The sequence below is a fragment of the Oncorhynchus masou genome, chromosome 10, assembly GCF_036934945.1.
Source record: "Oncorhynchus masou masou isolate Uvic2021 chromosome 10, UVic_Omas_1.1, whole genome shotgun sequence".
Taxonomy (NCBI): Eukaryota; Metazoa; Chordata; class Actinopteri; order Salmoniformes; family Salmonidae; genus Oncorhynchus; species Oncorhynchus masou.
The window spans coordinates 377,310-390,374 of NC_088221.1; the positions used below are offsets into that span (position 1 = coordinate 377,310).

At 45.7% G+C, this 13,065-nt stretch overlaps 1 protein-coding gene across 11 annotated transcripts in view; it reads left to right on the plus strand.

The window, feature by feature from the left end:
- mycbp2 (MYC binding protein 2) overlaps positions 1-13,065 on the plus strand; it is a 301,049-nt gene that overhangs the window by 241,226 nt on the left and 46,758 nt on the right. For 10 of the 11 annotated variants that reach the window (XM_064975623.1, XM_064975614.1, XM_064975622.1 and 7 more), the window contains 9 exons: positions 2,092-3,681; positions 3,985-4,154; positions 4,517-4,761; positions 5,106-5,273; positions 5,430-5,587; positions 8,645-8,844; positions 9,428-9,586; positions 9,978-10,138; positions 11,600-11,756. In XM_064975623.1, coding sequence (XP_064831695.1) covers positions 2,092-3,681; positions 3,985-4,154; positions 4,517-4,761; positions 5,106-5,273; positions 5,430-5,587; positions 8,645-8,844; positions 9,428-9,586; positions 9,978-10,138; positions 11,600-11,756 — 3,008 coding nt within the window. The remainder of the gene's footprint in view (positions 1-2,091; positions 3,682-3,984; positions 4,155-4,516; positions 4,762-5,105; positions 5,274-5,429; positions 5,588-8,644; positions 8,845-9,427; positions 9,587-9,977; positions 10,139-11,599; positions 11,757-13,065) is intronic. The other variant, XM_064975618.1, reaches the window with a different exon arrangement.

The window sequence follows — 13,065 nt, forward strand, 5'->3', positions numbered from 1 at the left end:
TTTATACAATTTTAAAACATTACAATACATGCACAGATTTCACAACACACTGTGTGCCCTCAGGCCCCCACTACCACATATCTACATTACAAAATCCATGTGTATGTATATTGCGTATGTTATCGTGTGTCTATGCATGTGTCTGTGCCAATGTTTGTGTTGCTTCACAGTCCCCGCTGTTCCATAAGATGTTTTTGAATCTGTTTTTTTAAATCTAATTTAACCTGTGTGCCAGTAGTTTAGACAGACCGCTCGGTGCATTCACCATGTCAATACCTCTCACAAATAAAAGTAATGATGAAGTCAATCTCTCCTCCACTTTCAGCCAGGAGATATTGACATGCATATTACTAATATTACGTACTATTAAGTATCAATAAAGTATAACATGTATCAATATGTTTCTATTCACTCCATTATCCCAGCCCCTGGCTCAAACTGCTGTCCCCCAGCCTTCATGCATGTTCATGCATCTCTTACTACCTTTTTTTTCTGTTCTCTTATAGCTATCTTAACTCCAACTGCCTGTCGTTCTGACTCTCCTGTTCTCTCTCCCTCCTCCTTTCTAGTCCTGTGGTGATTCCTTACCTGTTCTCTCTCCCTCCTCCTTTCTCCTCCTGTGGTGTTTCCTTACCTGTTCTCTCTCCCTCCTCCTTTCTCCTCCTGTGGGGTTTCCTTACCTGTTCTCTCTCCCTCCTCCTTTCTCCTCCTGGTGTGTTTCCTTACCTGTTCTCTCTCCCTCCTCCTTTCTCCTCCTGTGGGGTTTCCTTACCTGTTCTCTCTCCCTCCTCCTTTCTCCTCCTGTGGTGTTTCCTTACCTGTTCTCTCTCCCTCCTCCTTTCTCCTCCTGGTGTGTTTCCTTACCTGTTCTCTCTCCCTCCTCCTTTCTCCTCCTGTGGTGTTTCCTTACCTGTTCTCTCTCCCTCCTCCTTTCTCCTCCTGGTGTGTTTCCTTACCTGTTCTCTCTCCCTCCTCCTTTCTCCTCCTGGTGTGTTTCCTTACCTGTTCTCTCTCCCTCCTCCTTTCTCCTCCTGGTGTGTTTCCTTACCTGTTCTCTCTCCCTCCTCCTTTCTCCTCCTGTAGTGTTTCCTTACCTGTTCTCTCTCCCTCCTCCTTTCTCCTCCTGGTGTGTTTCCTTACCTGTTCTCTCTCCCTCCTCCTTTCTCCTCCTGTGGAGTTTCCTTACATGTTCTCTCTCCCTCCTCCTTTCCCCTCCTGTGGGGTTTCCTTACCTGTTCTCTCTCCCTCCTCCTTTCTCCTCCTGTGGTGTTTCCTTACCTGTTCTCTCTCCCTCCTCCTTTCTCCTCCTGGTGTGTTTCCTTACCTGTTCTCTCTCCCTCCTCCTTTCTCCTCCTGTGGTGTTTCCTTACCTGTTCTCTCTCCCTCCTCCTTTCTCCTCCTGTGGTGTTTCCTTACCTGTTCTCTCTCCCTCCTCCTTTCTCACTGTGATGGTGTCCCTGTATTCATGTCCTGTGTTTTACGCTGTAGATGGTTCTTCATCACACAGCCTTGCATCTTCTCATGAGTGTATGCACAAAAGCAGTATGTCCGCGGCTGGGCATGGTTCTGCTCTCTCATCTCTCTCTCTCAGGCAAAAGGGTGGGTAACATACAGAATGCATGAGTCCTTCAGACTGAACACTTTCTAAAGACCAATTATATAATACCTAGCCTGGGGGACAGTGTTGGTCTGTGCTTTTCTCATTTGTTGCACCATGCTACCTCTGTCCATGTTAGGGGCCTTCAGTGAATAGATAGACAGACTTTTCAGACATGCATAGGTTGATTTTAGATCATTTAAAAAACTTATGTCACTATTTCAAGGCCATTCAAGGCTCTTCTGAACTGCAGTCACTTTCTAAAGTGAATTGGTCGACAACTTTCCACAGTCTGAGGCTTCTTATTTAAAAAAGAATTCAGACTTCTCTTCATTTCCTCCCATTCGTTTCATTTTATTTCCCTTTCATAATCCCTTTTGTTTTGACCCTTAGATGTTGAGTGTTGTACTCTGAGTAAACTGGATGTGCTGCCTTTTACACTAAACCTCAATGAGTTATAGTATAACTGTTTCTATTTTGTGCCTATCTACTAGCCTCTAAACAACGACAGAAAAGCCACTCCCCAAGACAGGAGGGTGGACGCTCCTCGGACAACTCCAAAAGCAAAGACCTGTCGGCCAGCGAGGCACTGATCCTGAGGTCAGACACGGCCAAGCTGCGGTCAGACTCTCATAGCCGCTCTCACTCGCCCAACCATAACACCCAGCAGGCGCGGAAGGCCGAAGTGCGTGATTGTGACTCCACCGGGCTGCGCGCCGAATCTCCCAACCCTGGCTCCCGCTCCTCTTCACTCAAGCAGAAGGTCCTGTCCTCCTCCTCGGGGAAGTATAGCCCCTCTAGCACCTCCTTGGCGTGGTCCTCCTCCCCCCAGCATGACCAGAACCTCCCTCCCAAAGTCAGCCCCTCCACCTCTCTTCTGGACCCGCCCAGAGAGAGATCCAAGTCGGACTCGTATACACTGGACCCGGACACCCTACGGAAAAAGGTCCCTCTCTCCTCGGAGCCACTGAGGGGAAGGTCCACCTCGCCTAAACCCAAACCATCTCCCAAGGACAGGTGCAGCAAAGGAGGTGACATGAACATGGAGAACCGCAGCCCATCACCCCATGTGACCCAGGAGGACCTCCACAGGGAGGTGGTGATGTGTACGTCTATTGCTCTTCTTTCCGATGATGAAGGAAATGATGAGAACATTGATGTGAGCAACACAGAGGAGGGCTCTTCCAAGGTGCACTTCAGCATCTGCAAGGTGCCCATCAAGGATGAGCTGGAGAGCAGTCGCTCGTCGGCAAAAGTCAGCCGCAAGACCTCCAGCCGCCACGTGCGCCCCAAGAAGGACAAGTCTGGCCCGCTCTTCAAGGGCGAGAGCTCATCAGGGCTCACCGAGACCACCAAGCAGGCTATGTCGCCCTCGGTGGCAGAGTGCGCCCGGTCGGTCTTCGCCGCGTTCCTCTGGCACGAGGGCATTGTCCACGACGCCATGGCCTGCTCCTCGTTCCTCAAGTTCAACCCGGAGCTGACCAAGGAGCACGCGCCCATCCGCAGCTCGCTGGGTGGCCAGGGCGGCCAAGAGGAGAAGGAGAGCAAGCTGATGAACCGCCACTCGCTGGAGATATCTTCGGCCCTCAATATGTTCAACATTGCCCCACACGGGCCCGACATCTCCAAGATGGGCAGCATCAACAAGAACAAGGTCCTGTCCATGCTCAAAGAGCCACCATTGACCGAGAAGTGCGAGGACGGCAAGGGGGAGCCCGTCTCCCACGAGGTGGCCACTCATCCCTTCATGAGGGCCAAGTCCATCCTGCCGCTCACACTCCAGCACCTTGTTGCATTCTGGGAGGACATCTCCATGGCGACCATCAAGGCAGCCACCCAGAACATGATTTTCCCCAGCCCGGGCTCCAGCGCCATCCTGAAGAAAAAGGAGAACGAGAAGGACACTAAGAAGTCCAAGAAGGAGAAGAAGAAAAGAGATCAGGCGGAGATGCGCCCCAGGGGGAACCTGTTTGGGGAGATGGCCCAGCTGGCCATCGGGGGACCAGAGAAGGACACCATCTGTGAGCTGTGTGGGGAGTCGCACCCCTACCCTGTCACCTACCACATGAGGCAGGCCCACCCAGGTAAGATCAACAATGTTGGGTTTGCTTTTATTCCATACGTTTAGAAATACACATGCCATGTCACTGTGCGAGGTTAGCCTACCTCTCACATATAGAAGTCAGACATGAAAATCCTATTTTGTTTCAAAGAAAGCTGAACATGTCTTCATACCGAGGCGGATGGTGGCTAACCCCATGACACCGTATACACTGTAGCTCTGCTCGTACAGCAGCACTACTCAATATGATCTTAGCATACGATGCATGTGTCTGTGTTCTATTTAAGTCTGTGGATCTTAGCATCATCTGGTGTGTTTTGGGCAGGTTGTGGTCGCTACGCGGGAGGCCAGGGCTACAACAGTATCGGCCACTTCTGTGGGGGCTGGGCAGGAAACTGTGGAGACGGAGGGATCGGTGGAAGTACCTGGTACCTGGTGTGTGACCGCTGCAGGGAGAAGTACCTGAGAGACAAGCAGACTGCTGCCAGGGAAAAGGTACTGTACTGCTCAACGCTTCAATAGATGTTTTGCATCTTTACACATGCATAATAATTTAATACATTTGGTATTGGTACAGTTAATAATTTCATAAAATTCTTCAAGCTTATGGGAACTTAACAAATACTTGGATAGTTAACGAACATAATCCCTTAACAATCAGGATTTAACACTAACATATTATGCTCAATGTATTTATTTCTCACTGTAAAAGTTCAAAGGATAACCTTACTCAACCATGTGCTTTCATAAACAACCTTGGTAATATGCTCGTGACAAGTCATACAATGCATTATGTTTCCCCAAACTTCGACCTCTTAACCACCACTTAAATTGAATCTCTCTCCCTACCCATCGAGGTGAAGCAGTCGAGGAAGAAGCCCCTGCAGTTGAAGATGCCGCGGGCGCTGCCCACCATGGAAGCCCACCAGGTGATCCGTGCCAACGCCCTTTTCCTGCTTTCCCTAAGCAGCGCCGCCAAGCCCAGCCTGCTGTGCCACCACCCGCCTCGCCCGCTTCACTCCCTGCTGCCCAGCCTCAAGGAGGGCGTCTCCGACGAGAAGCCCAACAACATGGGCTGCCTCTACCTGCAGATGCTGGCCAGGTAAATGATAGCTATTGTGATGATGATCAAATTGAAAAGCACTGGAAATATTGGGAGGGAAGAAATGTAAGGTAATCTCTTTTTATTTTTGCCTCCCAGACAGTCTCCTTCTCTTTTGGTTTTATGCCCTTTGGGATGGCATTACACTTAAAGCGCTGTGGCAACGTTAGTTGAAGTGATGATGATTATGCATTTTGGTTGTGTATAGTGTCTTATCCATATCTCATGGAAATGTTACACAGTGAAAACAGTCATGGAATTATTTGCTTTGAGGCAGCATCCACATGAATAAACACAAAATATTTAAACTAGATTGGTACGTAAACCTGTCTCACCTCTTCCAGGCAACACACAGAGAACTTTGGTGGGTACCAGGATGACAACCTGTTTCAGGATGAGATGAGGTACCTACATTCCACGTCTGTCCCTGCACCCTACATCTCAGTCACCCCCGACGCCTGCCCCAATGTGTTCGTGGAGCCCAAGAGCAACATGAAGTCTATGCCACCCAGGTAACACACACACCTCTTTTTGAGAGTAGAGATGAGCAGACTGATTATGTTTGTGTTTATTATATGTGGTTGTAGTGTATGTCATATCTGTGTGCGAGGGGGGACTTGTATCAGTGTGAAACAGATGGTCAACATTTCTGTGTTCATGTCTTGCAGTCTAGAGACCAGCCCAATCACAGATAGTGACTTGTCCAAGAGGACAGTGTTCCAGAGGTCTTACTCTGTAGTGGCCTCTGAGTATGACAAGAAACACTTGGCCTCTCCAGCCAGGGTCAAAGCCGTGCCCAGACGCGGAGTCCACAGTGGGGATGCAGGTGGGTAAACTTTCCCCTAAACCACCAAACCAGAGGGCTTTGGGCCCTTATTATTATTATTATTATTAGGGGTTCAGCAGCGAATATGTTAATAGGAGTAACAACATGAATTTGTGTATGAGGCAGAAATAATGCGGTGCAACTCGAGTTTTGCCATCAGCTGGAAGACTGTCATTTTGGGGTCAGTGGAGGAAAGGGAGAGCGGAGGGATGTTGAGAGACGGACCCTCAGTCTGCTGCTCTCTCCATCCGTTGAGACCATCAGATGCAGGCACGAGTAGCCCAGTAAAATAAAAAGCTAATTATTTAGATGTATGCTCACTCAGCTGTACCTCACAAGTAATACAACAACTGTTCATATAGCCTACCAATTTTTTACTTTTAAATATGTTTGAAAAATGGTCCAAACAACAATGCATTGGCAGGGAAATTCAAGCAAAATCACTATACGGTGATAATGTATTTGGTCTATATCCTACTGCACAAACCTGATTTGCTGCAGTTCTGTTTTTAACAGGTTAATGTTGCATGACATTGTATTAAGTAGATCTTGCATCAGAAATGTTTGATGACCACTGCCCTATTGTGTTTCTTCTGGATTCTTATTAATATTATTATACCGGTTCTTCTTGCCAAGAAAATTCACATGCAAATTCCTGTGAGATGGTAAGGCCAAGGAGGGTGCAACTTGACATGATAGTAAAGGCCCTTAGTCAACACCCTTTCATGCGATGCCATAACAATTAGCCACAAGGTGGTGCTCCAACAGGCGATTGAAATGGAAACTTTGAAAGGTTGTGCCCCTCACCCCTTATGACCTAGAGTCCTGAAAATTCAGTGTGTAGGTCCCACTTCTCACAAGGACCAAATTTACCTCAAGAACCCATAAGGTACACCATGATGAATTTCCACCATTTTGAATATTTTTAAAAACACTCAAAAGGCTACTCCTCTGTCCATTAATGCTACAAACAAAATGTGGGGCCGTCCAGTCCATCATTAGAAATGGTCCAAAATACACTATACATACAAAAGTATGTGCATACCCCTTCAAATGAGTGGATTAGGCTATTTCAGCCACACCTGTTGCTGACAGGTATATAAAATCGAGCAAACAGCCATGCAATCTCCATAGACAAACATTGACAGTAGAATGGCCCTCCTGAAGAGCTCAGTGACTTTCAACGTGGTATCATCATAGGATCCCACCTTTCCAACAAGTCAGTTTGCCACATTTCTGCTCTGCTAGAGCTGCTCCGGTCAAGTGTAAGTGCTGTTACTATGAAGTGGAAACATCCAGGAGCAACGACGGCTCATCCGCAAAGTGGTAGGCCACACAAGCTCACAGAATGAAGCATCTTTCTTCAGTTACAGCACTCACTACCACATTCCAAACCTCCTCTGGAAGCAACGTCAGCACAAGAACCGAGCTTCATGAAATGGGTTTCCATGGCCGAGCAGCCGCACACAAGCCTAAGATCAGCATGTGCAATGCCAAGCGTGCCAAGTGTCGGCTGGAGTTCTTGGGCTACAATACCTCTTTTGCCAATTGGCCTGGACCCCTTGACTGCTGACACAAAGCCCCCCGATCCATCACGACTGGTCTGCCGACGTAACCATCCGAGGGGGTTTCAACGGGCTCTTAAGTTGCGATGTCGCCAGGTGCCCATCTGCTAACCCCGGCCCGCAAGCTGTCTGAATCGCCGTGTCTCCAGCTCGCCAAAGCGTAGTAACGACCACTGAATTGGCTCCCTGTTTCATCTAGTGCTACTCATTGGACTCTATGATCACTCAGCTGCACATGCCTCTCCCTAATTTCAAGATGCCTCATCTATTGCTGTTTCGGTTAGTGATTATTGGCTTATTTCACTGTAGAGCCCCCAGCCCTGCCCAATATACCTTTGATAGCCCTTTTGTTCCACCCCCCACACATGCGGTGACCTCCCCTGGTTTAACTAGTGCCTTCAGAGACAAAACTTTGACAACCAGTTCTTATAGCCTTTACCCTCATCCTACCCCTCCTCTGGTGATGTAGAGGTTAACCCCTGTTGCACCCAGTACCAATGTACTAGACAACCAGTTATTATAGCCTTTACCCTCATCCTACTTCTCCTTTGGTGATGTAATGGTTAACCCAGGCCCTGCAGTGCCTAGCCCCACTCCCATTCCACAGGCGCTCTCATTTGTTGACCTCTTGGTTTCATGCATGTTAACATTAGAAGCCTCCTCCCTAAGTTTGTTTTATTCACTGCTTTAGCACACTTCGCCAACCCTGATGTCCTATGCGTGTCTGAATCATGGCTTAGGAAAGCCACCAAAAATCATGAAATTTCCATCACTAACTGTAACATTTTCGACAATATAGAACAGCCAAAGAGGGCGGAGTTTGAATCTACTGCAGAGAGAGCCTGCAGAGTTCTGTCATACTATCCAGGTCTGTTCCCAATCAATTTGAGCTTCCACTTTTAAAAATCGTTGCCACTTCTTATAAACCCCTTCAGTCCCCAGCTGTGCCCTAGACACTATGTGAATTGATTGCCCCCATCTATCTTCAGAGTTTGTACTGTTAGGTGACCTAAACTGGGATATGCTTAACACCCCGGCCGTCCGACAATCTAAGCTAGATGCCCTCATTTTCATACAAGTTATACAACCCTAAATCTGTAACCATGGGCACCCTCTTAGATATCATCCTGACTGAACTGCCCTCTAAATACACCTCTGCTGTCTTCAACCAGGATCTCAGCTATCACTGCATCATTGCCTGAATGCGCAATGGGTCCGCGGTCAAACGACCACCACTCCGCTCCTGGAGAAAGACATTTGAAGGAGTTAACATCACTGCAAATTGTCTAAAATACATCAAAGGCACATTGCAAATTGTTTGATTAGGAGTTTGGATATTTGTCAAGTGTGGTTTGGAGTACAGAATTAGCTAATCCTAGGGCAATGTGTCCAATTTGTCCTGATTGTGGCACAGTTGGCCCACAGCTTGAACCAAGGCATTGCTGCTTGCTGCTTTAATTTGATATATTTGTAGCACTGTCCTCCCCTCCAGATGTGGGCTCTTCTCTGTTGCGCCACCCCTCCCCGGAACTGTCCCGTCTCATCTCGGCCCACGGATCCCTCAGTAAGGGCGAGAGGAACTTCCAGTGGCCTGTCCTGGCCTTCGTCATTCAGCACCATGACCTGGAGGGTTTGGAGTTTGCCATGAGGCACGCCCTGCGCAAGTCCGCCTGCAGGGTCTTCGCCATGGAGGTAATGTCCGTCAAAGAGATACTCATACACATAACAGTTGGCATTTTAGCATTTCCCATCAGAAAATGTGTCACGCTGCCTGAAGTGCCAAGTTCATGCTTACATTAGCATTCAACAGTTAGCATTACCTCAAATCCTAACGTGATTAGCCTCCTTTTGAGGTACCTCAGTAGTCGCTAGATGGCCTTGTTAGAAAGGACAAAAGTGTAGTATCTGAGATGAGAAACTGATCTGAAAATGTATTGTTAAGGTTGCTCTCTCTTGGTGCAAGAGGCGTCACTACAATCCCTGGTTCAAATCCAGGCTGTTTCACATCCGGCCGTGTTTGGGAGTCCCATAGGGCAGCGCTCAATTGGCCCAGTGTCGTCCGGGCCGTCATTGTAAATAAGAATTTGTTCTTAACTGACTTGCCTAGTTAAATTAAAAACAATATATATATTTAAAAGGTTAGGTTATGGGTCAACCTTTGTACATGGTTGTTTTTTGGTACTTTTATATGAAAGTAAATTAATACATTGCTTCAGGTCTTTGAAATGTAAAGGACTGTTTTCTGCAGTGAGTGAAAGCCACTCCCCCTCCTCAGGCGTTCAACTGGCTGCTGTGTAACGTGATCCAGACCACCTCGCTGCACGACATCCTGTGGCACTTTGTCGCCTCCCTCACCCCGTCACCCTTTGAACCCAAGGAAGAGGAGGAGGAAGAAAACAAAGCCCCCGGGAACAAGAAAATGGTGATGGAGCAGGTGATGTTTGATTAAGAATTCAGGAGCGAAGTGGTGGGGGGAGGTTAATTTTATTGCCGCTATCTTGCTAAATAGATCATCTCAATGAGACAAACCTGAATAAAAAAGGCTTTTGAGGTACCAGTACAAAATATTCAGATGTTTTTTTTGTCAACTCAACTAAAACAGATGTATACTGTATCTGTATTCCCAGTCATGTGAAATGACTGTGAATAGGGCCTGATTAATTCATTTCAAATTGACTTATTTCATTATATGAACTGTAACTCTGTAAAATCTTTGAAATTGTTTCATATTGCGTTTGTGTTTGTTAAGTATACATGTACGTTTGTAGTCATTGCGTCCCTGTGCTTTTAGCTTATTTTCCATTATGTTTTCTTCGTACACACAGGAGAGAGACTTGGCTGTGTGTGAGCACCCGCTGTCTGACATTGTGATTGCCGGGGAGGCCGCCCACCCCCTCCCCCACACCTTCCACCGCCTCCTCCAGACCATCTCCGACCTCATGATGTCACTTCCTAGTGGCAGCTCCCTGCAGCAGATGGCCCTCAGGTATGATGGCCCTGTTGCTCAAAGTTTACCTCCACTTTCAACTCAAACCTGCCCTAAATGATTTAACCCTATTATCCACCATACACTTGGAACAGAGCATATTATCTTGTAATAAGACTAAAACTAAGGGAAGATTTCTTAAAAGGTCAAATGTCTTTCTGTATATATATGAATAAGGCCCTATAATATTCACCACCGCTTTTTTCACTTTTTAACCTCTACGTGATCGATTTCCCTATGCCGAGACGGTTGATGCTAATGTGACTAGAATGACGTAAGTAGCGGCAAACTTTCTCGGACATAGACATGTCTTATATGGGTAGAAAGCTTAACTTCCTGTTAATCTAACTGCATTGCCCAATTTACAGTAGGTATTACAGTGAAAAAAGACCATGCTATTGTTTGAGGAGAGTGAACAACAACAACTTTTCACGGGCTAATGGTTTGATACATTCACCTCTGAAGGTAAATAATGTACTTACATTCAGTAATGTTGCTCTGATTTGTCATCCTGAGGGTCCCAAAGATAAAATGTAACAGTTTTGTTTGATTAAATCCATTTTTATCTGCCCACATTTGGGCAGATAGAAAATATTGTGCAGTGTTGCAATGCTTGACTGGATCGATCTGAAACGTTGCACCCACTCCTGCCATCTAGTGGCCAAAATCTAAATTGCACCCTGACTCCTATATTATATTGTGGCCGTTCTCTTGAATTTCAAAAATGATGGAACCAAAAAACGCATTGAAAACGCATGATTTTTTAGTTTGTATTATCTTTTACCAAATATAATGTGTTATATTCTCCTACATTAATTTCACATTTCCACAAACTTCAAAGTGTTTCCTTTCAAATGGTATCAATAATATGCATATCCTTGCTTCAGGTCCTGAGCTACAGGCAGTTAGTTTTGGGTATATAATTTTTGGCGAAAATTGAAAAAAAGTGTCAGATCCTTTTAATAACGTTCTTTCACATTCCGAGCTATTTTTCAGTCCCACAAAAAACGGCAAAAAAGCACCTGTGCAAAAGACGTCATGAACTTCTCTTCCAGTGTCTGATTGAATAGGTTTGGTTTATGGTCTTTTAGCAGACACTCTTTTATTCATAGTGGCCAACATGTGACACAGATATTCAGTATACATGGCCCATGCAGAAATTTAACCCACAACCCTGGTGTTGCTAGCACCATCCTCCACTCGGGCTCCCGAGTGACGCAACGGTGTTTGGGTGTCCCATAGAGTCCCAATTGGCCCAGCGTCGTCCGGGTTTGGCCGGGGTAGGACATCATTGTCAATAAGAATTTGTTCTTAACGGACTTGCCTAGTTAAATAAAGGTTAAATAAAAGGTTAAAAAAAAAAATGTTTTAAAAAATCCTCCAACTTAGTTACCACTTTACTGATCAATGTGAGCGTGTAATTCACCCTTGACCTGGAGTCTTTCCCCATCTATCTATCAGGTGTTGGAGTTTGAAGTTCAAGCAGTCTGACCATCAGTTCCTGCACCAGAGCAATGTGTTCCACCACATCAACAACATCCTGTCCAAGTCAGATGACGGCGACAGCGAGGAGAGCTTCAACATCAGTGTGCAGTCTGGCTACGAGGCCATGAGCCAAGTGAGACTAAATCCCATAGGAGATAGGGCCGTTTCCCGGGACCCATATTATATTAAGCCTAGTACTGGACTAATAAGGTTTATTTAAATGGAGAATGATTTTTAAACCAGAACTAGGTTCAAGCTAGATCTGGCCCATTACGTTTTGTGGTAGCAGTTCGACCTTATGAAGGTTGGTAGAAAAGAGACTAGGTGAGACCACAGAAGCTGTCTGAGACCCAAGTGCAGACCAACAGATACCGGGGTTGTGTTCATTAGGGGATGCAACGGAAAGCTGTTTTTAACCTTTTTTATTCAGTCCGTTTTATTCCATTTAGTGCATAATGAACTTGACCCTGGAACGTCTGATACTTGTGCATTATTGATGAAATTATTGTTTTTATATTGGACTAGGTTTAGGAGTTATGACATTGTTAAACCTTTTCTGTTATCCTTGATGATTGTAAATGCATTGTATCCACTTGTGTGGCTGAAATCAGAGGTTGCATTGCTGCTATGTGGTTAGCATTTTTCACACTGCGGGTCCCGCAGACTATTTCGAAACATTTGTCTTTCTACTTTGTATGCATTAGCCTAAGCCTACCTATTGTGTTCAAAGCACACATTTTTCGCTGCTTTAACGGTAGCCTACCTTTCCAACCTTTCCTAGTTGGGTGTGAGAATTCAAGTGCGCTTAGTAGATGTGGTATCATTGAAATAGAGTAGCTTGCCCACATAGGCAGAGAATCACATGGCAGTTTACTCAAATAGGAAATGTACTGATTAGACTTTAGTTTACTACAGTGTCTGTAAATAAATATTGATGGCGGAAAGAGTCAAGGTGCAATCAAAAAATGTAATCATCATTGAAAAGGAAAATGCTAAATCTGTAGGTAAGGCTACTATGGTGAGCGAGCATTGTGCCTTTTCCGTTTCAGTATTGATTACCCATTTATTTGTCTGCCTGCAAATCGTCCTCCTAAAAAATAGGCTATATCCTGTATGCAAAACATAGCAAGTGTCGCTGTCATCATTCTTGCTGCTTCAAGTTCAGTAACCATACGTGCGAGATCAGGTGCGGAAAAGCACGGAGCAGTTATCTTTCCAAGGAAATGTACTTCCGAAGACTATAGTTTACTACATTGCCTAGAAATAAAAATGTATCACCCGTATTTCTGTTTGAAAATCATCCCACTCCTAAAAGGTAGGCTATAAAAATAGCTCATGAGAAACTCGAACTATGCTCTCTTCAAATTACATCTAGCATATTCGCTGATATAGCCCAGTAATACAAGTAGCCTAATAAACTCAGCAAATAAAGAAACTGAACT